Source organism: Pelophylax lessonae, assembly GCF_965119305.1.
Source record: "Pelophylax lessonae genome assembly, chromosome: 5".
NCBI lineage: Eukaryota > Metazoa > Chordata > Amphibia > Anura > Ranidae > Pelophylax > Pelophylax lessonae.
In genome coordinates this window covers 563,228,047-563,255,540 of record NC_138772.1, presented here as the reverse complement: position 1 = coordinate 563,255,540, position 27,494 = coordinate 563,228,047, and the positions used below count along the sequence as shown (strand labels likewise).

Here is a 27,494-nt window from a genome sequence, read left to right as displayed (position 1 = left end):
GACCCTAACCACTGTTATTTCATTCCTCCTAAAAAAGAACTGCTCAGGGGTTACCTGTGCCTCTGAATTCTGTGGTTTATAAGATCTCTCTGTAATGGTCCTCCATACAGGGCAAGTTTTACTTTGTCAAGTCCTGGCGGTCAACTTCCAGAAAGACGACCCCTCTGTACTGTATGGCAGGCTGCAGAAGCTTTGGCACAGACCTTGGTGGAAGCTTCACAGGCTGGTAAAAATGCAGCATGTCTATGGAACCACGACAACCCACATTTCCCTCATAAATGAAACGGCAGAAGAAAATGAATTTACTTCGGAATTTTACGGTTGTTTCATCGGCTAGCAAAGTCCTTCAGAAACCTTACAAGAGTTGCCCATTGTGCTTCAGGTGATGAGCACTTTGGAGTGGTTCACGTGGATTCTGCACCTCCAACAGTAGGCCCTGGTCCCAACTCAACAATGGGAATATCTGGGGTGATCTTGGAAAAAAGCTTTTTCGGGGACAAAGGGTATCTGCAGTATTTGTATAGATTGGTGGTTGGTTATACATTACGTTGTCACTGTCCATCGGATTATTATAGAAAAGGAAGGATTGTGCTGGTAACGGGTTATAAGAAGCACACATCTGCTGTAAAATGTGTATAGAGGTAAGAGGGTATCGGCACACACAGAGAAGAGAGAAGGCCTGGGAGGAATTATGGCAAGGAAGGGAATGAAGGGTTGCTGCCTGATCTCCAGTCCACAGCTTAACCAAGTTCTACCAGGATGATGTTCCAGTCTCTGAGGACGCAACCTTTGGGCGGACTGTCTTGCAGGCAAATGTGTGTTCTACCCTATTGTTTTTAGGGGCCTGTTGGCTTGTTGCTGTGTTCCTAGTGCATTAGGACATCCCTATTGTGAATGCCTATCTTGAAAATGCCCTGTGATGAAGAATATGGGATTTTTGGTTTAGCTGTAAAATCCTTTTCTTGGAGTACATTGCGGGACGGACACTATTCCTAACTAGCAGGAGTTATACCTGGGAAGGGTTATGCCTGGGAGGGGGTTAAGCCTGGGAGAGTTTATGCCTGGGAGGGGTTATACCTAAGAGGTTATGCCTGGGAGGAGTTATGCCTGAGATGGCATATGCCTGGGAGGGGTTATGCCTGGGAAAGTTTATGCCTGGGAGGGGTTATACCTAAGAGGTTATGCCTGGGAGGAGTTATGCCTGAGATGGCATATGCCTGGGAGGGGTTATGCCTGGAAGAAGTTATGCCTGGGAGGGGTAATACCTGAGAGGTTATGCTTGGGAGGGGATATGCCTGGGAGGGGTTATGCCCGGGAGGGGATAGGCCTGGATTATCATTTTTTTGCCAGTGTCCAGTTATGCAGTCCAAGAAGAGGATTTTACAGATAAAGGGAGATTTATTAAAGCATCGAGTGCAAGTGCTGGAAGATCCTTGGTGCTGGTCATTAACGGTAACTTGTTGAAAATGGAAGTCAAGATGTCCACATCTGGAGACCCCTATCTGTCAGGATGATGGGACCATTCTCTCTGGTGATGGCTGAGGATATTCCTCTGCCAACTGTGGTCCTCAACTCCGGTCCTCGGGGCCCACTAACAGGCCAGGTTAGCAAGATAACTAAGTTACATCACAGATGATCTCATTTGCTGCTCAGTGATTGCAGTATTCTAGTCTGCATCTCCCCAAGGTAATACTTAAAATCTGGCCCGTTAGTGGGCCCCGAGGACCAGAGTTGAGGACCACTGAGGAACCGGAACAACCACTCCCTGCAACAAAAGCTGGTTCGGGGCGGTCTGAAAATGTGTTATTAGACAGATGTTGGCTGGTTTCGAGAGAAGAAAACGAGGCGGTAGAGTTTGAAACTCTTCTTTGCACCCTTTTAAGGCCACCAACTGAAGCTTCAGGTCTGGGACCCAGAGGAATGCAAATTATGAAGAATTCATAATAAAATGAAGGGAAAATAATGAACGCTGGTTAAGCATAAAAAACTGCTCCATACACGAGAAGAGCTCCATCACCTAAGGACACTAGCAAAAAAAGTGAGGACTTGAGCGGAGTTAGGATTATGCCTGGAGGGAGGCCAGCAAAGCCTTTGCCAGTGTCCTGAAAGTAGCAACCTAAAACCCGGAATCTATAAATATCAAGCCTGTGTCATGTACAATTAAGATATCCCTATTCCTGAAAGAAGTTTACACTGGAATCCTAGGAAATAATCCTAATGACACCAATTTGTGTTCCTCAGACCCATGAAGCGAGTAAAGACAATGAATATGCAGCATGTAGTGTGTTGGGTGGTGACAGCACAGCCCCCCAACATCCACACCCATTTACACTTAAATGTATAGCCCCCCCTACAGCCCCATAGACCTAACCATACAGATGGCTACACCCACCAGTAAAGTCCCTCCCACCCCCAAGAATACAGGCAGCTGCACCCACCAGGACAACCCCTGTACCCCAAACCCTACAGATCAACGTTCATCTCTGTCACTCACCAGCCTGCTGGCATCTCCAACGGAGGTCATGACTTCGGGAAGGAATAAGGACATTGGCAGACGTCTTTGCCTCCATGTAGACTTGCAGGGTGACCACGTCATCAGTGAATACGGCTTGGTGGAAGAGGGGGTCAGTGCACACAGAGGGCGGTTGGGGAGGAGCTTTCACTAAACGGTGAACATTAATGGAGGGCCTCAGAGCTACCCTGCTAAGCTTTCTCCTTTTCTCCCACCTTTCCTGCTCCTCCGCCTCCAACTGCAGAGAACGTAAAGCTCCACTCGAGAAGGGGAAAGAGAGCGACATTACAGGAGGGCGTCAGAAAGCGGTCACTTCGTAACCAACCCACCTGTATGTAATATATTCACTATGGATCTCCCTGGTCACTCTTCACACCTTACCTATCCTCTGCATCCAGCATGTCTGGCCACTAGTCACACTTGTCTATCTGATGTCACACCATGGACTATATTCAGGCCACTAGTCACACTTGTCTATCTGATGTCACACCATGGACTATATCCAGGCCACTAGTCACACTTGTCTATCTGATGTCACACCACGGACACTATCCAGGCCACTAGTCACACTTGTCTATCTGATGTCACACCACGGACACTATCCAGGCCACTAGTCACACTTGTCTATCTGATGTCACACCATGGACTATATCCAGGCCACTAGTCACACTTGTCTATCTGATGTCACACCACAGACACTATCCAGGCCACTAGTCACACTTGTCTATCTGATGTCACACCACGGACACTATCCAGGCCACTAGTCACACTTGTCTATCTGATGTCACACCATGGACTATATCCAGGCCACTAGTCACACTTGTCTATCTGATGTCACACCATGGACTATATTCAGGCCACTAGTCACACTTGTCTATCTGATGTCACACCACAGACCCTATCCAGGTCACTAGTCACACTTGTCTATCTGATGTCACACCACGGACACTATCCAGGCCACTAGTCACACTTGTCTATCTAATGTCACACCATGGACTATATCCAGGCCACTAGTCACACTTGTCTATCTAATGTCACACCATGGACCCTATCCAGGCCACTAGTCACACTTGTCTATCTGATGTCACACCACGGACACTATCCAGGCCACTAGTCACACTTGTCTATCTAATGTCACACCATGGACTATATCCAGGCCACTAGTCACACTTGTCTATCTGATGTCACACCATGGACCCTATCCAGGCCACTAGTCACACTTGTCTATCTAATGTCACACCATGGACTATATTCAGGCCACTAGTCACACTTGTCTATCTAATGTCACACCACGGACACTATCCAGGTCACTAGTCACACTTGTCTATCTGATGTCACACCATGGACCCTATCCAGGCCACTAGTCACACTTGTCTATCTAATGTCACACCATGGACTATATTCAGGCCACTAGTCACACTTGTCTATCGGATGTCACACCACAGACACTATCCAGGCCACTAGTCACACTTGTCTATCTGATGTCACACCATGGACTATATTCAGGCCACTAGTCACACTTGTCTATCTAATGTCACACCACGGACACTATCCAGGTCACTAGTCACACTTGTCTATCTGATGTCACACCACAGACACTATCCAGGTCACTAGTCATGCCAGTCCATCTGATGTCACACCAGGGACATTAGCCAGGTCACTAGTCACACCTATCTTCTGTTACAAATTCCTGGCCACTCAACACAATTGGCACCTCCAAAGCTCCATGAATTTCCCCCCGGTGACTTCCTACTTTCACCCCGGTGACTGTCCCCTCTCTATGGTCTCTGGTTGTGTTGATCACAGCTCAGTGTCCGGCTTCCAGCTCGGTCAGCTCCTCGGTGTGCTGTGCTCTGGGTTATAAATATCCCAGGAATGTCCTGTGTCACTCACAATACTCCCTCTTCTCACATACAGATGTCCCCATCTACCAGGACCGGCTACACTGAACAACCTGAAATGACAGAAAGGGCCAGGAAGAGCATCTCTCTCATAGGTCACATTTCCTTAATTGCCGTAATACAAGGCCATGAGTAAACTGACGCCATTAAAAAGGTCATGAAGGAGGAAATGTGCCGTTGTTGAGGAATGGGGTCCAGGCTGAGCACCCCCAGGAAGCAGCACTTTGGTCACTTTCTCTCCTATAACTGACGAAGGTAGACAATCTCTGAAGAATGAATATCACCATTCAGGTCGATTCTATTTGATGGGGGAATAACCCTCAGAATGGTAAATAGGTGAAGAGAGTTTGCTGCCTGGAGATCGGATGAAGATCCTCCATGAGCTCCGTCTGTCTCCTCAGAATCTGCCTCATTTCATACCAAATGGATTCCAAATATCTCCAGGAGGAAAAACTCAAAGAATGCCGACACCAACAAACTCCAACTTTGCTGCAGACCCTCCGGAGGACAAATCTCCAAGAATGGCTTCTGACACCACAGACTGGAAGATCTACAGCCGCTGGAATTCTGGGAGGAGAGTCTAAGGACATTGCCTTGGATGATTGTCTCAGAACTTACCTTCCTTCTACATCAGAAACACCTTCATATTATCACCCATAAATAGGACAAAGAAGGCCTCAGTGTCTGGGGGGGGGGGTTTGGAAGGCCTCAGTGTCTGGGGGGGGGGAGGAGGAGGAGGAGGAAGGCCTCAGTGTCTGGGGGGGGGGGAGGAGGAGGAGGAAGGAAGGCCTCAGTGTCTGTGGGAAGGGGGGGGGGGAGAGGGCCTCAGTGTCTGGGGGGGGGGGGGGAGTAAGGCCTCAGTGTCTGGGGGGGGGGGGGGGGAGGAAGGCCTCAGTGTCTGCGGGGAGAAGGAGGAGGAAGGCCTCAGTGTCTGCAGGGAGGAGGAGGAGGAAGGCCTCAGTGTCTGCAGGGAGGAGGAGGAGGAGGAAGGCCTCAGTGTCTGCGGGGAGGAGGAAGGCCTCAGTGTCTGCACGGAGGAGGAGGAGGAGGAAGGCCTCAGTGTCTGCAGGGAGGAGGAGGAGGAAGGCCTCAGTGTCTGCGGGGAGGAGGAGGAGGAGGAGGAAGGCCTCAGTGTCTGGGGGGGGGGGGGAGGAAGGCCTCAGTGTCTGCGGGGAGAAGGAGGAGGAAGGCCTCAGTGTCTGCAGGGAGGAGGAGGAGGAAGGCCTCAGTGTCTGCAGGGAGGAGGAGGAGGAGGAAGGCCTCAGTGTCTGCGGGGAGGAGGAAGGCCTCAGTGTCTCAGTGTCTGCGGGGAGGAGGAGGAGGAGGAGGAAGGCCTCAGTGTCTGCGGGGAGGAGGAGGAGGAGGAAGGCCTCAGTGTCTGCGGGGAGGAGGAGGAGGAGGAAGGCCTCAGTGTCTGCGGGGAGGAGGAGGAGGAGGAAGGCCTCAGTGTCTGCGGGGAGGAGGAGGAGGAGGAAGGCCTCAGTGTCTGGGGGGGGGGGGGGAGGAAGGCCTCAGTGTCTGGGGGGGGGGGGGGAGGAAGGCCTCAGTGTCTGGGGGGGGGGGGGGGAGGAAGGCCTCAGTGTCTGGGGGGGGGGGGGGGAGGAAGGCCTCAGTGTCTGCGGGGAGAAGGAGGAGGAAGGCCTCAGTGTCTGCGGGGAGGAGGAGGAGGAAGGCCTCAGTGTCTGCAGGGAGGAGGAAGAGGAAGGCCTCAGTGTCTGCAGGGAGGAGGAGGAGGAAGGCCTCAGTGTCTGCAGGGAGGAGGAGGAGGAAGGCCTCAGTGTCTGCAGGGAGGAGGAGGAGGAAGGCCTCAGTGTCTGCAGGGAGGAGGAGGAGGAAGGCCTCAGTGTCTGCAGGGAGGAGGAGGAGGAAGGCCTCAGTGTCTGCAGGGAGGAGGAGGAGGAAGGCCTCAGTGTCTGCAGGGAGGAGGAGGAGGAAGGCCTCAGTGTCTGCAGGGAGGAGGAGGAGGAAGGCCTCAGTGTCTGCGGGGAGGAGGAGGAGGAAGGCCTCAGTGTCTGCGGGGAGGAGGAAGGCCTCAGTGTCTGCGGGGAGGAGGAAGGCCTCAGTGTCTGCGGGGGGAGGAGGAGGAAGGCCTCAGTGTCTGCGGGGAGGAGGAGGAGGAAGGCCTCAGTGTCTGCAGGGAGGAGGAAGGCCTCAGTGTCTGCAGGGAGGAGGAGGAGGAAGGCCTCAGTGTCTGCAGGGAGGAGGAGGAGGAAGGCCTCAGTGTCTGCAGGGAGGAGGAGGAGGAAGGCCTCAGTGTCTGCAGGGAGGAGGAGGAGGAAGGCCTCAGTGTCTGCAGGGAGGAGGAGGAGGAAGGCCTCAGTGTCTGCAGGGAGGAGGAGGAGGAAGGCCTCAGTGTCTGCGGGGAGGAGGAGGAGGAAGGCCTGTGTCTGCGGGGAGGAGGAGGAGGAAGGCCTCAGTGTCTGCGGGGAGGAGGAGGAGGAAGGCCTCAGTGTCTGCGGGGGGAGGAGGAGGAAGGCCTCAGTGTCTGCGGGGGGAGGAGGAGGAAGGCCTCAGTGTCTGCGGGGGGAGGAGGAGGAAGGCCTCAGTGTCTGCGGGGGGAGGAAGGCCTCAGTGTCTGCGGGGAGGAGGAGGAGGAAGGCCTCAGTGTCTGCAGGGAGGAGGAGGAGGAAGGCCTCAGTGTCTGCAGGGAGGAGGAGGAGGAAGGCCTCAGTGTCTGCAGGGAGGAGGAGGAGGAAGGCCTCAGTGTCTGCGGGGAGGAGGAGGAGGAAGGCCTCAGTGTCTGCGGGGAGGAGGAGGAGGAAGGCCTCAGTGTCTGCAGGGAGGAGGAGGAGGAAGGCCTCAGTGTCTGCGGGGAGGAGGAGGAAGGCCTCAGTGTCTGCAGGGAGGAGGAGGAGGAAGGCCTCAGTGTCTGCGGGGAGGAGGAGGAGGAAGGCCTCAGTGTCTGCAGGGAGGAGGAGGAAGGCCTCAGTGTCTGCGGGGGGAGGAGGAGGAAGGCCTCAGTGTCTGCGGGGGGAGGAGGAGGAAGGCCTCAGTGTCTGCGGGGAGGAGGAGGAAGGCCTCAGTGTCTGCGGGGAGGAGGAGGAAGGCCTCAGTGTCTGCGGGGAGGAGGAGGAAGGACTCAGTGTCTGCGGGGAGGAGGAGGAGGAAGGCCTCAGTGTCTGCGGGGAGGAGGAGGAGGAAGGCCTCAGTGTCTGCGGGGGGAGGAGGAGGAAGGCCTCAGTGTCTGCGGGGGGAGGAGGAGGAAGGCCTCAGTGTCTGCGGGGAGGAGGAGGAAGGCCTCAGTGTCTGCGGGGAGGAGGAGGAAGGACTCAGTGTCTGCAGGGAGGAGGAGGAGGAAGGCCTCAGTGTCTGCAGGGAGGAGGAGGAGGAAGGCCTCAGTGTCTGCGGGGAGGAGGAGGAGGAAGGCCTCAGTGTCTGCAGGGAGGAGGAGGAAGGCCTCAGTGTCTGCGGGGGGAGGAGGAGGAAGGCCTCAGTGTCTGCGGGGGGAGGAGGAGGAAGGCCTCAGTGTCTGCGGGGAGGAGGAGGAAGGCCTCAGTGTCTGCGGGGAGGAGGAGGAAGGCCTCAGTGTCTGCGGGGAGGAGGAGGAAGGACTCAGTGTCTGCGGGGAGGAGGAGGAGGAAGGCCTCAGTGTCTGCGGGGAGGAGGAGGAGGAAGGCCTCAGTGTCTGCGGGGGGAGGAGGAGGAAGGCCTCAGTGTCTGCGGGGAGGAGGAGGAAGGCCTCAGTGTCTGCGGGGAGGAGGAGGAAGGCCTCAGTGTCTGCGGGGAGGAGGAGGAAGGACTCAGTGTCTGCAGGGAGGAGGAGGAGGAAGGCCTCAGTGTCTGCGGGGAGGAGGAGGAGGAAGGCCTCAGTGTCTGCGGGGAGGAGGAGGAGGAAGGCCTCTGTGTCTGCGGGGGGAGGAGGAGGAAGGCCTCAGTGTCTGCGGGGAGGAGGAGGAAGGACTCAGTGTCTGCGGGGAGGAGGAGGAAGGACTCAGTGTCTGCGGGGAGGAGGAGGAGGAAGGCCTCAGTGTCTGCGGGGAGGAGGAGGAGGAAGGCCTCAGTGTCTGCGGGGAGGAGGAGGAGGAAGGCCTCTGTGTCTGCGGGGGGAGGAGGAGGAAGGCCTCAGTGTCTGCGGGGGGAGGAGGAGGAAGGCCTCAGTGTCTGCGGGGAGGAGGAGGAAGGCCTCAGTGTCTGCGGGGAGGAGGAGGAAGGCCTCAGTGTCTGCGGGGAGGAGGAGGAAGGACTCAGTGTCTGCGGGGAGGAGGAGGAAGGACTCAGTGTCTGCGGGGAGGAGGAGGAAGGACTCAGTGTCTGCGGGGAGGAGGAGGAGGAAGGCCTCAGTGTCTGCAGGGAGGAGGAGGAGGAAGGCCTCAGTGTCTGCGGGGAGGAGGAGGAGGAAGGCCTCAGTGTCTGCGGGGAGGAGGAGGAAGGCCTCAGCGTCTGCGGGGGGGGGGGGGGGGGTGGGGGGGGAAGAAAGGCCTCAGTGTCTGCGGGGGGGGGAGGTTTGCAGGCAGAGATGTTGTGCATGAATCCCTAAGGGCGGAGCTAATACCATCAAGGCTTTGGGGGCGTTTCTAGACTGGCCCCCCGAATCTCAGCAGAAATGGAGACAAAAGAAATGAATATTTATAGGCCAGCGGTAGAATACAGACCCCTCCCTCATCTATTGGAGAAGTGCTGCCCCTCCCCCAGACAGTCCCACAGCCAATGAGAAGTTACAGAACGGAGTTTCTCTCTTTATTGTATCTTTTCAGTTACAGATAAATAATTTGCTTAAAAAAACAAAAAAAAAAGAAACAAAACAAAAAAGAATCGCAGGCTGGAAATGGGGATCAGATGAGGGGAGCGCGGAGGGGACCCCCTGGGCCCACCACAGCCGGAAGCTGTACACTAGCCAAGTCCTTTCCTGAGAAGCCCTGTGGGCCCCGTCACTAATGTCCTTCTCCGGTGACACCGAGGGGTGGCCATCCAGAGCAATGGGAGACTTGCCGGAAACTTTCTGCACTCGTTCAGTTGCCCTTCCTCGGTGGCTCGTCCTCGTTCAGTCTGGACTTCAGGTGCTGCTTGTAGGACAAGATGTCTCCTTTCCACTTCGTAACCGATTGCTTCTCACACACCCAGATCTCCTGAGCAACCTGCGGCCAATCACAACCCAGGGTTACAAGAGGGGACACAATGCATACTGGTCAGGCTCCTCCCACCCGTACCCAACCAGAACACAGAGGGATAGAAGAGGGGACAATGCTGGTCAGGCTCCTCCCACCCATACCCAACCAGAACACAGAGGGATAGAAGAGGGGACAATGCTGGTCAGGCTCCTCCCACCCACACCCAACCAGAACACAGAGGGATAGAAGAGGGGACAATGCTGGTCAGGCTCCTCCCACCCATACCCAACCAGAACACCGAGGGATAGAAGAGGGGACAATGCATGCTGGTCAGGCTCCTCCCACCCGCACCCAACCAGAACACCGAGGGATAGAAGAGGGGACAATGCATGCTGGTCAGGCTCCTCCCACCCACACCCAACCAGAACACAGAGGGATAGAAGAGGGGACAATGCTGGTCAGGCTCCTCCCACCCAGAACAGTGAGGGATAGAAGAGGGGACAATGCATGCTGGTCAGGTTCCTCCCACCCGTACCCAACCAGAACACCGAGGGATAGAAGAGGGGATAATGCATGCTGGTCAGGCTCCTCCCAACCAGAACACCGAGGGATAGAAGAGGGGACAATGCATGCTGGTCAGGCTCCTCCCACCCACTCCCAACCAGAACACCGAGGGATAGAAGAGGGGACAATGCATGCTGGTCAGGCTCCTCCCACCCACACCCAACCAGAACACCGAGGGATAGAAGAGGGGACAATGCATGCTGGTCAGGCTCCTCCCACCCACACCCAACCAGAACACCGAGGGATAGAAGAGGGGACAATGCATGCTGGTCAGGCTCCTCCCACCCACACCCAACCAGAACACCGAGGGATAGAAGAGGGGACAATGCTGGTCAGGCTCCTCCCACCCACACCCAACCAGAACACCGAGGGATAGAAGAGGGGACAATGCTGGTCAGGCTCCTCCCACCCACACCCAACCAGAACACCGAGGGATAGAAGAGGGGACAATGCTGGTCAGGCTCCTCCCACCCGCACCCAACCAGAACACCGAGGGATAGAAGAGGGGACAATGCTGGTCAGGCTCCTCCCACCCATACCCAACCAGAACACAGAGGGATAGAAGAGGGGACAATGCTGGTCAGGCTCCTCCCACCCGCACCCAACCAGAACACCGAGGGATAGAAGAAGAGGGGACAATGCTGGTCAGGCTCCTCCCACCCATACCCAACCAGAACACTGAGGGATAGAGGGGACAATGCTGGTCAGGCTCCTCCCACCCGTACCCAACCAGACACCGAGGTATAGAAGAGGGGACAATGCTGGTCAGGCTCCTCCCACCCGCACCCAACCAGAACACCGAGGGATAGAAGAGGGGACAATGCATGCTGGTCAGGCTCCTCCGAACCAGAACACCGAGGGATAGAAGAGGGGACAATGCATGCTGGTCAGGCTCCTCCCACCCACACCCAACCAGAACACCGAGGGATAGAAGAGGGGACAATGCTGGTCAGGCTCCTCCCACCCATACCCAACCGGAACACTGAGGGAAAGAAGAGGGGACAATGCTGGTCAGGCTCCTCCCACCCGTACCCAACCAGACACAGAGGGATAGAAGAGGGGACAATGCTGGTCAGGCTCCTCCCACCCATACCCAACCAGAACACTGAGGGAAAGAAGAGGGGACAATGCTGGTCAGGCTCCTCCCACCCGTACCCAACCAGACACAGAGGGATAGAAGAGGGGACAATGCTGGTCAGGCTCCTCCCACCCATACCCAACCAGAACACTGAGGGAAAGAAGAGGGGACAATGCTGGTCAGGCTCCTCCCACCCGTACCCAACCAGACACCGAGGTATAGAAGAGGGGACAATGCTGGTCAGGCTCCTCCCACCCGCACCCAACCAGAACACCGAGGGATAGAAGAGGGGACAATGCATGCTGGTCAGGCTCCTCACACCCAACCAGAACACAGAGGGATAGAAGAGGGGACAATGCTGGTCAGGCTCCTCTTACCTGCTGAATGAGTCGGAAGTCGTGGCTGACGAGCATCATTCCTCCCTCAAAGTCATTGATGGCGTCTGCCAGCGCGTCGATGGTCTCAATATCCAAGTGATTGGTCGGCTCGTCCAAGAAGAGCATGTGCGGGTTCTGCCAAGCCAGCCAAGCGAAGCATACGCGGCACTTCTGTCCATCCGAGAGGTTCCGGATCGGACTCACCTAGAGATGCAGGTATGAGAGTCACATTGGGGGGGAAAGGTTATCTTCTACAGGGGAGGGGCCACCAGACTCACCTAGAGAGGAGAGTATGGGAGTCACATGGGGGGGGGGAAGGGTTATCTTCTACAGGGGAGGGACCATAAGATTCACCTAGAGAGGCGAGTATGGGAGTCACACGGGTGAGGGGCCACCAGATTCACCAAGAGGCGGGTATGAGTCACATGGGGGAGAGGATATCTTCTACAGGGGAGGGGCCACCAGTCTCACATAAAGAGGCGAGTATGGGAGTCACATTGGGGGGGAGGGGTTATCTTCTAGAGGGGAGGGGCCACCAGACTCACCTAGAGAGGGCAGGTATGGGAGTCACATGGAGGAAGGGCCACCAGAATCACCTAGAAGCGGGTATGAGTCACATGGTGGAGGGGCTATCTTCTACAGGGTAGGGGCCACCAGATTCACCTAGAGGCGGGTATAAGTCGCATGGGAGGAAGGGCAGAGGCTTACCTAGACGGACAGGTATAAGTCATGGGGAAGGGGGGGTCACTAGGCTCACCTGCTGCTTCCCGGTCAGTCCGTATCTCCCGATGATCTTCCTCATCTCCTCCTTCTCCTTTATATCGGGGTAACACTTCATCATGTACTCCAGAGGTGAAAGGTCAAGCTCTAGCTGTTCAGTGAGGTGCTGGTGATACCGCCCAATCTTCACATGAGAATGTTTCCGGATCATTCCATCGGAGGGCAGCAACTGGAGAGAGAGGACAGCGGGGGAGAACAAAAAAAATTATGTCACAAGTTCTTAGAGTGAACTCAGACCACAGGGGCGCCAACCCCCCAGAGCGTGCAGCGGGCCAGGGGCGCCCGCGTCCCCCCGCTGTTAGGATAGAAGGGGTTTCGGGGTCAGAGGACACGCTCACCTCTCCTGTCAGCAGTTTGAGCAGAGTGGATTTCCCAGCTCCATTCGGTCCTACGAGGGCCACCCGGGTATCCAAATCTATTCCAAACTCAATGTTCTTGTAGATGAGAGGCTGAGGAGAGACAATCATCAGTTTTATGGAGGGTGGGGAGAAAGAGGGAGGGGGGGGGGGGGGGGAAGATGAGGGTCCCGTGTCGCTTACCCCGTCCTGAGAATACCGGAAGCTGACATTCTGCACCATAATGACCGGAGGAGGAATCTTTCCACAGGACGGGAAGTAGAAGGACAGAGTCTGAAACATCCAATACCCAGAGATCATTCCACAGAACACCCCAATATGCAACCAGCAACCCCCCCTACCCCAATACCTGCAAAAAGCAACATCCCCCCTCCCAATATCATGCAACCAGCAAAAACCCCCTCAATATCTCCAACCAGCCACACCACCCTACCCCCCAATATCATGCAACCAACAAACACCCCCCCCTCCCAATATCATGCAACGGCAATACCCCCCCCCCTCCCCCCAATATCTGCAACCAGCAATCCCCTCCAATATCAAGCAACCAGCAACATCCCCTCCCACCCAATATCTTGCAACCAGCAACGACCCCTCCCTAATATTATGCAACCAGCAACACCCCCTCCCCCCCCCAATATCTGCAACAAGCTAACCCCCCTCTCCATGCCATATGTGTGTATGGAGATCAGTGTAGAGTTCAACCATCACCAGGCCACCACACAGCACAGCGGGTAACCGAATGGCATTTTTGACTTACCGTAAAATTCATTTCTCCGATGTTCTGATGGACACAGCTCCTGGTATTTATAAACCACCGGGTTATACTGCCCCCTACAGGAGCAGGACACTAGGCAGAAATGAAGTCTGGCTACGCCCATGGGCAGTGCCAGGGGGTATACTCCCTCTCTGCGCTATAGGTACTCAGTTTTGTTACAAGCAGTGTCAGGAGAATTATAACTCCACCGAGGGGGGGTGCTGTGTCCATCAATGAACATCAGAGAAATGGATTTTACGAGAAGTCAAAAATCCAATTTTCTCTTTCATGCATTGATAGACACAGCTTCTGATATTCTTAACCATTGGGACGTCCCAAAGCAGTGTCAAAACATGAGGCGTGGGAACAGTGAAAAATTCCCAAGGCTAAACTATAGCCAACCAAAACAACTGGAGCTCACCTGAAAAGAACAAAGAGGACAAGGCCCTCAAAACAGCAGCCTGCAAAACCTTTCGGCCAAAAGAAGCATCCACAGATGCCAATACATCCACTTTATAGAACTTTGTGAAAGTGTTCAACAACGACCAGGTGGCCACCTTGCAAACCTGCGTCACTGACGCCTGATGACAGAAGGCACTTAGCGCCCTAGTAGAGTGCGCCTTGACAGGAAAGGGGGGAACCTGACCCCTGATGGAATAGACCTGAATTACCATCTGTCTGATCCATCTGGAAATGGTCAACCCTTTACGAGCCCCATCCGTGAGCACAAATTGAGAGTCTGACTTCTGAAAGACTCCGTAGCTGCCAGGTACAACCTAATCGCCCAGACCACATCCAAGGCATGCAAGGCAATTTCCTTCCAGTGTTTAGGCCTGGGGCACAGGGAAGACAACACAATGTCTTCATTCAAATGGAAATCAGAGACAACCTTTGGAAGGAACGACGGACAGGGGCGAAGAACCACCTTATCCCTGTGAATCAGCAGGTAAGATGAATGGCAGGATAACGCCACCAGTTCAGACACCCTGCACGCAGAGGTGATAGTCACCAAAAAGGCCACCTTCTGGGACAGCGTATGCAGGGGAATCTCCCGAAGATACTCAAAGGGAGGCTTCTGGATCACCGAAAGCACCATGATGGCACTCAAGGCCAATTTCTGTTTAACCCCCCGTTGAAGGAAGTTCAAGATCTGAGCCACAAAGAAGGATGAATCCGATTTCCTAGCTTTCAACAGGGTAGGAATCACAGACTCAGATAAACCCCTATCCTTCAGCATCTGGCTTTCAACAGTCAAGCCATCAAAGCCAGCGACTAAAGCAGGATGAAAAGATTGGTCCTTGGGATAGCAGATCCTCCCTGCAAGGAAGCTTCCAAGGAACGTCGGCGACCACCCACACCAGATCAGTGTACAAAGCCTGGCGAAGCCTGTCCGGAGCCACTAAGATGACTGGAATCCCTTCTGCCTCGATCCTGCGAAGTCTTGGCCGAAGTTTGAGAAAAGGGAAGGCAAAAATCAGACAATACTGACCCCCATGGGGCCACCAGCGTGTCTGTGGTGTCCACCAGATACCTTGACCGAGCCACAAACCTCTGCACCTTTCTGTTGAGCCAAGATGCTAACAGATCCCCCTCATGGGTGACCCACCGGACACAGCTGATGAAACACTTCTGGATGAAGGGTCCAACGCCTGCCGACTGAGGTAATCCAATTTTCCACCCCAGGAATGGGTACGGCAGAGGGCTGGAATGACCCGTCCTGCCCACCTTATAAAGCCAGGTACCTTCATAGCCGCCAGGACACTTCTGCCCCCTTATGCGCTTTGGACAACCCTGCAGACGATCCGTCCATTGGTCCAGACACTTTCTGATCGCTCGGAGTTCCAAGACATTGATCGGTAGTTTAATCTCTTCCAACTTCCACATCCCCTGAGCAGAATGCTTGCCGAGGACGCCTCCCCAGCTGGACAGGCTGGCATCCGCGGTGACCACTGTCCAATACAAGCGGAGGAAGGATCTGCCCAGCCGAAGCGCCGGAGAACGAAGCCACCATATCAAGGACTCCTTCGCTCCCCGACTCTGCCGGATCCGATTGTCCAGAAACTGCGGAGTCTTGTCCCATTTGGTCAGAATCTCCCTTTGCAGGGACCTCGTATGGAACTGTGCAAACGGAATTGCCTTGAAGGTAGACACCATTAGGCCCAGCATTCGCATGCAAGTCAGGTGGGATGACCATCTGATGGACAGCAGGAGACAAACTGCAGCCTGCAATTTCTAGAGGAAGGAGCACTCTGTCTAATGCCGAGTCCAGAGTCAGGCCCAGATAGTCCAGCTTCGTGAAGGGAACCAGAGCAGACTTCTGAAAATCCAGAATCCAGCCAAACTCCAGCAGCAGAGTTCACATTGTGATCTCCAGGTTTTCCACCAGTGCAGGAGACTCCGCGAGCAGAAGATCGACCATTTAGCCAAGTATCGGGATTCCCCGTTGGCCTAACAAAGCTAGCACCGGGGCTAATACTTTGTGAAGACCCGAGGAGCAGAGGCGAGATCAAAAGGTAACGCCACAAACTGATAATGCTCCTCTTCCACAGCAAAGCAGAGAAAACGCTGGTGACCGGCACATATTGGAATGTGAAGTTAGGCATTCTTGATGTCGATAGAGGCGAGGAAATCCCAGACGCAGGGATGCCACCACCGTTCGAATGGACTCCATTCGGAACTTCTGCACCCGCACAAAGTAGTTTAGCACCTTGAGGTCCAGGATTGGATGCACCTTGCCTTCCTTCCTGGGAACTGAACAGGTTTGAGTAAAAACCCTGAAAATGTTCAGAAGTCTGAACCGGGACAATCACCCCTTGAACAGGTCTTGTACCGCCCCAAACAGGCCCTGTAAGCGGTCCGGTGACAGGCCCAAAATGGAAGGAAACAACCTTGCCAGGGGACAAGAGCAAAATTTGCCGGACCGAATGACTTTGTGGACCCACTTGTCTTGCACCAGGAAAGTCCATGGGTCCGGAAACCAGCGAAGACGTCCCACCACCCCCGATACGGTGAGGGTGCACCTTCAAGCTGAAGGAGCCTTGTCCGGGGGTCTGGAGAAGCCCGCTCTCTGCTTGCCAGACCAGGTTCGTTCCCATCTTCTAGGAGGCCCTAAAAGGCTTCTAGCCCTTGTTAGTCAACCCTAAGGGAGAAAAAAAAAAAAAAAACTTATGAGCCGAGGAGGAAGGCCCACAACTACGACCAGGTTCCTTGCCCTTAGTAGCCTGCGGAAGAAAAGTACTCTCCCCCCCCCCCGTGAGACCTTTAATGATGTCATCCAGGGTAGCTCCAAACAGGCAATCTCCTTGAAAAGGAAGACCAGTCAATGCCTGTAACGGAACCGCCGACCCACACTGTTTGTCGACTTCCGTCAGTATACGGCTTCCTACAGTCTTGAACATATATAGATATTCCAGCTACCCTACATACAAAACTAGCCTGACAACTTAGCTTTTATGTGTCTGAAAACATCAACTCCTTTATTGAACAAGAAACAGACTTTTATACACTTAAGTATGTCAGTCACTACATGAACAATGAGCCGAATATTTACCCAAAACATCTCACAATGGTTAGATAAACGAGGTACAGCTGACTCATAGCTAATCCCATCTAGACAAGGTTATCATTCACATGCTAATTAACTCAGCGCACCTAAACCAGACTGGAGGACCAGACTGCCGGCAACAAGGCAAAAACAAAATACAAAATTACACATTATCCCAAGTATAAACACAGAACACCTTATTATACAGACAATAGCAAGATACCCCAGTACCAGTCTGTCTGTCTCCTACATTGAAGTACATGGAATACACATTATTTAGGAGTCACAGACTTCATGGTAACAGTCTATAGGTCTCACAGTGTAAAGTGGGATTAAATCTTCATATTTCATGAGAAATATTAATGATAAAATATTACTCTCCCATTTGAGTAATCCAAACCATATTCTCAGTGTCCATTAAGTCCATCATTTTCTTGGCCACCCTGTGCCCATAATAGACACAGGGTGACTTACACATAAGAGGGGCCTAGGGAGCTGAGAGAGGGATTTCCCAACCTCTCTAAGGTAAGCTGGGTTCCACAGACCCCCCAACCAAAGTGACTCCCGTCACAATGCTTTTTTAGAAGTCTGGCCCACAGACCAGCACTTGAGCCAAAAGACACACCGAAGGACCACTGCCCAAACAGAGCCGAGCCACTAGGGGAGCTGCATCCGCCAGCTCGGCAAAGGCAGGGGGAAGCTGTTCTCCCTCCAGATCATGGCGTAAGAGGTTTGACCACTCGGTCAGAGTTTGCGACACCAGGGCAATGGTGAATATTGGCCTCAGTGCCGAACCAGCCAGGGTGTACATATTGCGGGCCACAGCCTCCGCCTTCCTGCCAGCCGGATCCTTAAAGGCCGGGGACTCAGCAAACAGAAATATAGTTACCTTGTTTAATGTGGACATAGATGGAACAGTTCACTTCTTAAGAAGGGACTCCTCATAGTGGTAACACCTAGTAAAGCGCTTAGGGACCCCACAGGGATGCTCCCACTCTTTAGAGCTTTTTGCCAGCCCATCACCCTAAAGCCACCTCCACCCGGGACACAAAGAACTCCAGGACCGTCGTCAGTGCATGGATTGATGGTTGGGACCCGGAGGGCCCCGCAGCCTCAGAGAGGGGGATCAGGTGGGGAGATGTGCTCCAAAGACTCCATGAGTCACCCGGGGGAACCCACAAAAAGTGTAAAGCACTGCAAAGGCACAACCCCCACCACGCTGGCAGCAAAACCCGGTCGCCAGGCACAAGCGATCCTCAGCAGAGAGGGAGAGGACCAAACCAGACTCACCACCCAGCAGAAACCGGCACCTGCAGCCACCAGAATAATCCGCACTACATGTACTGCGATCAGGAAGTGAAAGGATACAGGAGTCAGCACTAGGGGAAGAGGAGAGGCGCCCACCGCCAAAATCACCGCCCACAGGGCACCACTGTCGTGCCCCCCGCCATTTTCAACAGCAAAATGGCCGCCGGACTACACAAACATGGCCACCGTGGATAGAAACACACAGGCTACAACAAAATGGTGGCACCATTAAGGCTTACAGGGACCCAGGCCTCTCGGACAGATCCAGACAGGGCGGTGGGCCATGGCAGGAGCCCTCCCACAAGGTACAAACCCCCTCCCCGCACAGTTGATCATTTGGCTAGTGCCCTGCTCCCACCCCAGGAGGTGGGCCAGATCACCCAAACAGCCCCAGCATATGTGGAGGGGGGGGGGGGGGTAGAATGGGGGATACTGGAAAGGGGGGGGTGCTTGCAGGAAGGAGGGGAACCTGGGGGTCCGACTGTCCCAAGGAGGGACCCAGGTCCACCCCAAAACCCTCCAGGGGGAGGGGGGGGGGGCAGTTACCATACCAGGAACCAGACGGGTGCCGCTCCAGACAGAACCCCTCTCCATCGAATTGGGGGGCTGTCGGACAAGAGGAACACTGCGACTCAGGCCGAGACCCGATCGTATGTGACCTCACGAGACATTTAACTCGCAGGCCAGCCCTCGTCCGGTGGGGCTATGTCGTGGCTGACCTAGCATGGAGCTGAGGTCTGTGCGCGCTCGCTGGCCAGACTGGGGTGACCACTGGATCTCGATTATTCAGCCCATCGCCCAGTCTGCAGGTGATTGGAGATCTCACAGGAAAAACCAGGAAAAAAAAAAAAGTTCCAGCAAAAAAGAAAAAACTGCCAGGACCAGAGATCCCAGCAAGGAACGAGGTCCTTACTCCTGACTAGGCAGAAATCAACTGAGTGCCTCTAGCAGAGTGGGAGTATAGCCCCTGGGACCGCCCATGGGCGTAGCCAGACTTCTTTCCTGTCTAATGTCCTATTCCTGTCGGGTGCAGTATAACTCAATGGTTAAGAAGATCAGGAGCTGTGTTCATCAATGAACAAAAGAGAAAATCCCATTTTGTTGTCCGAAATGAAGACATAGTTTTTGTTTTATCTGTGCGACTTCATCCAAGTGACAGATAGAACCGCAACATAGAGGACAGAATCACTGATTGGAGGAGATACCCCCTTGTGACATTCCCCGCCTTCTCTTCCAATCACTGTGTGCTCATTAATGGACATCCTCCGCCTTCTCCTCCAACCACTGTGTGCTCATTGGTGGACATTCCCTGCCTTCTCCTCCAAACACTGTGTGCTCATTGGTGGACTGCGTGCTCATTGGTGTACATTCCCCCCCTTCTCCTCCAAACACTGTGTGCTCATTGGTGGACATTCCCTGCCTTCTCCTCCAACCACTGTGTGCTCATTGGTGGACATTCCCTGCCTTCTCCTCCAACCACTGTGTGCTCATTGGTGGACATTCCCTGCCTTCTCCTCCAACCACTGTGTGCTCATTGGTGGACATTCCCTGCCTTCTCCTCCAAACACTGTGTGCTCATTGGTGGACTGCGTGCTCATTGGTGGACATTCCCCCCCTTCTCCTCCAAACACTGTGTGCTCATTGGTGGACATTCCCTGCCTTCTCCTCCAAACACTGTGTGCTCATTGGTGGACATTCCCCGCCTTCTCCTCCAACCACTGTGTGCTCATTAATGGACATCCTCCGCCTTCTCCTCCAACCACTGTGTGCTCATTGGTGGACATTCCCCGCCTTCTCCTCCAACCACTGTGTGCTCATTGGTGGACATTCCCCGCCTTCTCTTCCAACCACTGAGTGCTCATTGGTGGACATTCCTCGCCTTCTCCTCCTACCTCTGTGTGCTCATTGGTGGACATTCCCCCCCTTCTCCTCCAATCACTGTGTGCTCATTGGTGGACATTCCCTGCCTTCTCCTCCAAACACTGTGTGCTCATTGGTGGACATCCCCCCCCCTTCTCCTCCAAACACTGTGTGCTCATTGGTGGACATCCCCCTCTTCTCCTCCAACCACTGTGTGCTCATTGGTGGACATCCCCCTCTTCTCCTCCAAACACTGTGTGCTCATTGGTGCACATTCCCTGCCTTCTCCTCCAATCACTGTGTGCTCATTGGTGGACTGTGTGCTCATTGGTGAACATTCCCCCCCTTCTCCTCCAACCACTGTGTGCTCATTGGTGGACATCCTCCGCCTTCTCCAAGCACTGTGTGCTCATTGGTGGACATCCCCCCCCCCCCCTTCTCCTCCAACCACTGTGTGCTCATTGGTGGACATTCCCCGCCTTCTCCTCCAACCACTGTGTGCTCATTGGTGGACATTCCCCGCCTTCTCTTCCAACCACTGAGTGCTCATTGGTGGACATTCCCCCCCTTCTCCTCCAATCACTGTGCGCTCATTGGTGGACATTCCCTGCCTTCTCCTCCAACCACTGTGTGCTCATTGGTGGACATTCCCCGCCTTCTCCTCCAAAGACTGTGTGCTCATTGGTGGACATTCCCCCCCCTTCTCCTCCAATCACTGTGTGCTCATTGGTGGACATTCCCTGCCTTCTCCTCCAACCACTGTGTGCTCATTGGTGGACATTCCCCGCCTTCTCCTCCAACCACTGTGTGCTCATTGGTGGACATTCCCCGCCTTCTCCTCCAACCACTGTGTGCTCATTGGTGGACATCCCCCCCCCCCTTCTCCTCCAACCACTGTGTGCTCATTGGTGGACATTCCCCGCCTTCTCCTCCAACCACTGTGTGCTCATTGGTGGACATTCCCCCCCTTCTCCTCCAACCACTGTGTGCTCATTGGTGGACATCCCCCCCCCCCCTTCTCCTCCAACCACTGTGTGCTCATTGGTAGACATCCCCCACCTTCTCCTCCAATCACTGTGTGCTCATTGGTAGACATCCCCCACCTTCTCCTCCAATCAGTGATTATATTCTCTATGAGATGTTGGAGTTCTGTCACTTGGATGGTAGAAGTCGCACGGAGTATATACCACACCCACTTTATATATATATATCATCCCCTCCTGCACTTTATCACTGACCACCTACTCCCCCCTCCCCCACCTTAACACTGACCACCCCCTCCCCCTTATTGACTACCCGCTTCCCCTCCGCCACCTTATCACTGACCACTCCCCCCCCTTAACACTGACCACCCACTCCCCCCACCTTATTAACCACCCGCCCCCCTCTCCCCCACCTTATCATTGATCGCCCGCCCCCTCTCCCCCACCTTACCATTGATCGCCCGCCCCCTCTCCCCCACCTTATTGACCACTCAATCCCCATCCCCTACCTTATCATTGACCACACGCTCCGTCAGCCCTGATGACATCATCTTCTGGAGGGTCTTCTCTTTGCTCTGAGCCTGGCGAGCCAACTTTGCACTACCGTGACCGAACCGAGCGATGTAATTCTGGGGAGAGAATCGAAGGTGAGAACCCAGCAAAACAAGCCCCTCCCCCATCCCATGGACACGCCCCCTTACCTTCATGTGTGCGATCTGATCCTGCTCCCCCATCCCATAGACACGCCCGCTTACCTTCATGTGTGCGATCTGATCCTGCTCCCCCCCCATTCCATAGACACGCCCCCTTACTTTCATGTGTGCAATCTGATCCTGCTCCCCCAATCCCATGGACACGCCCGCTTACCTTCATGTGTGCGATCTGATCCTGCTCCCCCCCCCCCATTCCATAGACACGCCCCCTTACTTTCATGTGTGCAATCTGATCCTGCTCCCCCATCCCATAGACACGCCCGCTTACCTTCATGTGTGCGATCTGATCCTGCTCCCCCCCCATTCCATAGACACGCCCCCTTACTTTCATGTGTGCAATCTGATCCTGCTCCCCCAATCCCATGGACACGCCCGCTTACCTTCATGTGTGCGATCTGATCCTGCTCCCCCCCCCCATTCCATAGACACGCCCCCTTACTTTCATGTGTGCAATCTGATCCTGCTCCCCCATCCCATAGACACGCCCGCTTACCTTCATGTGTGCGATCTGATCCTGCTCCCCCCCCATTCCATAGACACGCCCCCTTACTTTCATGTGTGCAATCTGATCCTGCTCCCCCAATCCCATGGACACGCCCGCTTACCTTCATGTGTGCGATCTGATCCTGCTCCCCCCCCCCATTCCATAGACACGCCCCCTTACTTTCATGTGTGCAATCTGATCCTGCTCCCCCAATCCCATGGACACACCCCCCTTACCTTCATGTGTGCGATCTGATCCTGCTCCCCCTCCCCATAGACATGCCCCCTTACCTTCATGTGTGCAATCTGATCCTGTTCCCCCCTTCCCCTATCCCATGGACACGCCCCCTTACCGTCATGTGTGCGATCTGATCCTGCTGCCCCCCATTGCATAGACACGCCCCCTTACCTTCATGTGTGCGATCTGATCCTGCTCCCCCGTACCTTTATGTGTGCGATCTGATCCTGCTCCCCCCTCCCCCCATAGACACACCCCCTTACCTTCATGTGCGAGATCTGATCCTGCTCCCAGTTAAATCTCTTCATCTGATTCTCCTCCAACTCCAGCCGAGTCTTCACATACTGATCATAGTTCCCCTATTGTGGGTGGGAGAATCTTTGGTCAGACTCACAGAGCACACAAGTCTATAAACACCCCCCCAAAGCATCTCCATACCTTCACCCCCCCCATACTCCCACAGCATCTCCATACCTCCACCCCCCATACTCCCACAGCATCTCCATACCTCCACCCCCCATACTCCCACAGCATCTCCATACCTCCACCCCCCCATACTCCCACAGCATCTCCATACCTCCACCCCCCCATACTCCCACAGCATCTCCATACCTCCACCCCCCCATACTCCCACAGCATCTCCATACCTCCACCCCCCATACTCCCACAGCATCTCCATACCTCCACCCCCCATACTCCCACAGCATCTCCATACCTCCACCCCCCATACTCCCACAGCATCTCCATACCTCCACCCCCCCCCATACTCCCACAGCATCTCCATACCTCCTCCCCCCCATACTCCCACAGAATCTCCATACCTCCACCCCCCATACTCCCACAGCATCTCCATACCTCCACCCCCCCCCCATACTCCCACAGAATCTCCATACCTCCTCCCCCCCATACTCCCACAGAATCTCCATACCTGCCCCCCGATACACAGCAAACATCTCCATAACCCCCCCAGTATTCACACAGCAAACATCTGACAGAACCAGCCAGCATGGGTGCCTCTGTCAGTATACAGCTTCCTCCAGTGTGGAGCCAGGCACCCGGTATTATAACTGACATACAAGGACTAGGCTAGACTGGATGAGCTGCAAACTGGAACTCTGTATAGTGAAGTCACACAATATACTGTATATAACGTATAACACAGAATATACAGTATATAATGTATAACACACAGAATATACTGTATATAACGTATAACAGAATATAAATTTATATAATGTATAACACGGAATATACAGTATATAATGTACAACACACTGAATATACGGTATATAATGTATAACACACATGTAGCCTGGTCGCAAGGCCAGTGTTGTTCAGACTGTTCTGTTTCTACAAAGTACTGACTGGTATTGATTCCTGACAGTCAGTTGCTTATTGAAGATGCCTGTGTGGATTCCCCTTCTTTGGGAGAAGGAGAACCTGTTGGTGGAAATCTAAATTCTTCCTCCATTGAATCGACAGAAGATCTGATCGGGAGTCAAAGTTTGGAGATGCCCACCTCTTTGGATGAAGTGAGCCTTCCTGAAGACATTCAAGGATCACCTATAAACCATGACTTACAAGTGACAGAGAATATCTCTGAGAGTGAACAGTGGAATATCCTCTAGACTGCAACGGGAGGTACATCCTCCTAAGAGACTGACATAGTATATTGGGAGACATAGTATATTGGGTTCTGAGGAACAGATTACGACAGCACAACGACCGGTGTCAACCATCGCTTCCCTTGTTGAAAACTAACGAACAAAATTCTATTCCACCCACTGATACTATCAGGTTGGCCAATGATCTTTTCTTGGCTTTTTGCGAGAGTGACCCAGGTTTGTCAGATGCCCTGTACAATAAGATACTAGACACTGCTTTCATTAACCAGTTTTCATTTGCTATAAATGCTACCTTAGATGATTAAGACGCTTACTATGTAGCAGCTCTTGTTTTTAAGATTCCATTAATGTGCAAGTGGGGGGGGAGGATGTAGCCTGGTCGCAAGGCTAGTGTTGTTCAGACTGTTCTGTTAAAGTTTCTACAAAGTACTGACTTGTTGAATTATGGGAGATGTAGTTCTGGGAGGAGCAAGGACCATGGATGGCCTGTGTGATTGGACTCAGGGAGCAGTGGGACTCAGAGCCCGTTGGGAATGTCTTTATAAAGGGGGCGGGACCAAGTTTCGCTCTCTTGCCTCGAGGACAGCGCGCTGTGAGGAGGGATAGAGCTGCTGTGGAGCGCAGAAGGATAGGCCAGAGGCATAGTGGACAGACACCAGAGTCAGAGTGAGCGGTGTGCGGGAGGATCTCGTGGTCTGCGGGAGAGATGCCCTGAGAGGCTGCGAGTGTCACTGAGGAGAGCGGGACACGATTGGAGAGGACTGTGGAAGACAGACAGTTTGTCACATTGGGTGAGAGAAATCCAATTTGAAGTATCTGCTGTGTACTTCTAGGCTGAATCAGGGCGGGTCTGCCGAGCAGTCCTAGCGGAAGGCCATATTAGCCCTAACGGTCGCCACAGGACACTGTAGCTTCAGATAGTGCGTGGCGGGTTATAAGGCCTTGCCCCTCCTTTCCAGTGTTAGATTGACAATAAAACGGTGGAATACAGAAATCCATCTTCTCCTTTTCCTGTTGGATTACAATTACTGGTTATTTTCGGGTGGATTACAGTTATTTAATCACCTTTACTGTGGATTACAAATACTTTCTTTGGATTGGCTGCGGACACCCTTGCTGGCGAAGACTAGCAAGGCCTCGCTCATCCAGGAGACTCTTGCAATCTAGTGTAAAGGGGGCCCCCTATAGGATACAGAGTGCACTCTGATAGCTTAGTGCCAGTATATTAGGGCTGCTGAAGTTATTAATAGTTGGAGTTACTCTTTAATACTGTCAAGCATTGATTTGTGGTCGCTATCGCATTACACTTAGTCACTCCCCAGGGGGCAGGGCTACACACCGAATATACTGTATATAATGTATAACCCACGGAATATACTGTATATAATGTATAACCCACGGAATATACTGTATAACCCACGGAATATACCGTATATAATGTATAACACAGAATGTAACGTATATACTGTATAACCCACGGAATATACTGTATAACCCACGGAATATACTGTATATTTGCTGGGTGCAGGAACGGGGCCTGCTGGTAAGAATTTCATGCAAATTTGAAATTGCATGGGCTATACAAGTGCCAAAAATTGGGCCTTTGGTGTTGCCTGAACACTGTAACCCCTCACAGTTATCAGGGCACAGGGACAGGGCCTGCTGTTAAAAATGACATACGACATTTCAATTGTATGCACCTGTCATACAAGTGCAGAAAAATTAGGCCTTGGGGGTTGGTAGTGACCTAAACCAAAAACATTGTTGAAAGCTAGCAGAATCAAGGTAGAGGAATAGGATAGGCAACATATGCAGTCTTCAAGGGATGGCAGACACCTAGAAAATTCAATCAGTTACATCAGCATCAGGGGTCTGATAGGTCTTGTTGATCCAGGACTGGTTCATTTTGATGAAAGTCAGCTGGTCAACAGAGTCTGTGGACAGATGCACTCTTTTATCCGTCACAAAACCTCCAGCAGCACTGAACATCCGTTCAGAAAACACGCTGGAAGCAGGACAGGCCAGTAGCTCCATTGCATATTGAACAAGTTCTGACCAGTGGTCCATCCTCAAGACCCAGTAAGCCAGTGGATGCGCAGCTGGAAAGGTCTCCAAGTCTGCTATTGCGCCTAGATAATCATGCACCATCTGATGGAGACACTGCCGATGGTTGCTTAAACCTAACAGCCCTGGGTGCTGCTGAGGACAAAAGAACTGTTTAAAGGCATCAGTCAGCCGGCTGCCTTCTCCACCGCTCCTCCTTTGGCTGAATGATGCCTCAGAAACACGTCCGGAGAATGTTGACCTCCCAGTATCTGAAAAGGCGGTACACAAAATTTTTTTCAAGGCCTCCTCAAGATGTTTCATCCACTGCTCCCTCTGCGAAGTCAGGATGAGCTCTGCAACTTAACCCTTGTAATCCTCAGGTCCTTTCGCAGGCTTTGCAAAATCAGGGAGCCCATGCAACGTAAGTTAGAGAAGGCATGAGCTTCTGAGTCCTCTGGGTCACCAAGGATGACATTGTCAGCAGAAGCAGCCTCTCCCCAACCACGTACAACTCCTGGGGTTTCTGGGGAATCAAAACCATCCCTTGAAGACTGCTGTATGCTATCCTCTACATCCATGCTGCCGAAATCCTCCTCATCCTCCTGTGTGTTTTGTGGCCCTGCAGGAATGATATCTGCTTAAAGGGGGCCTTGTGAGGAAAGGAAGTCCTCCTCTTCCTCCCGCTGTTCTGCCTCAAGTGCCCTGTCCATGATTCCACGCAACATGTGCTCCAGCAGGTAGACTAGCGGGATAGTGTCACTGATGCATGCATCGTCCCGGGTCACCATCCTTGTGGCCACCTCAAATGGTGACACGACGATGCATGCATCCTTAATCAAAAGCCACTGGCGTGGAGAAAAAAAGCCAAGCTCACCTGACCCTGTGCCATACTCACACAGGTACTCATTGATGGCCCTCTGCTGCGTGTGCAGCCACTGCAGCATTGTGAACGTTGAGTTCCACCTTATGGGCATGTCACAAATGAGGCGGTTGGTGGGCAGGTTGAATTCCCGTTGAATGTCAGATAAGCGCGCACTGGCATTGAACAAACAGCGGAAATGGCCAGACTTTTCTGGCCTGCTTCAGGAGATCTTGGAAGCCCGGATATCTGCTCAAGAAACGCTGCACCACCAGATTCAGAACATGTGTCAAATGTCCCTGTCGGAGGGCGGAGAGAAGGTTGGTGCCATTATCGCATACAACCATTCCTGGCTCAAGCGGTCGTGGCGTCAACCATCTCTGAGCCTACAGAATCTCTGCACCGGTGTGACTCCTATCCCCTAGACAGGCCAACTGAAGCCCAGCATGGCATCTTTTAGAC

At 53.4% G+C, this 27,494-nt stretch overlaps 2 protein-coding genes across 2 annotated transcripts in view; both read right to left on the bottom strand.

Moving 5' to 3' along the window:
- Positions 1–2,864, bottom strand: part of ASB10 (ankyrin repeat and SOCS box containing 10) — a 73,158-nt gene extending 70,294 nt beyond the window's left edge. The window contains exon 1 of the mRNA XM_082257301.1: positions 2,495–2,864. Coding sequence (XP_082113427.1) covers positions 2,495–2,798 — 304 coding nt within the window. The 5' untranslated portion in view covers positions 2,799–2,864. The remainder of the gene's footprint in view (positions 1–2,494) is intronic.
- A 6,216-nt stretch (positions 2,865–9,080) lies between these two features.
- LOC309556048 (ATP-binding cassette sub-family F member 2) overlaps positions 9,081–27,494 on the bottom strand; it is a 36,611-nt gene continuing 18,197 nt past the window's right edge. The window contains exons 8-14 of the mRNA XM_082258340.1: positions 22,766–22,861; positions 21,578–21,697; positions 12,800–12,889; positions 12,599–12,709; positions 12,238–12,429; positions 11,481–11,684; positions 9,081–9,488 (exon numbers count right to left, since the gene is read on the bottom strand). Coding sequence (XP_082114466.1) covers positions 9,363–9,488; positions 11,481–11,684; positions 12,238–12,429; positions 12,599–12,709; positions 12,800–12,889; positions 21,578–21,697; positions 22,766–22,861 — 939 coding nt within the window. The 3' untranslated portion in view covers positions 9,081–9,362. The remainder of the gene's footprint in view (positions 9,489–11,480; positions 11,685–12,237; positions 12,430–12,598; positions 12,710–12,799; positions 12,890–21,577; positions 21,698–22,765; positions 22,862–27,494) is intronic.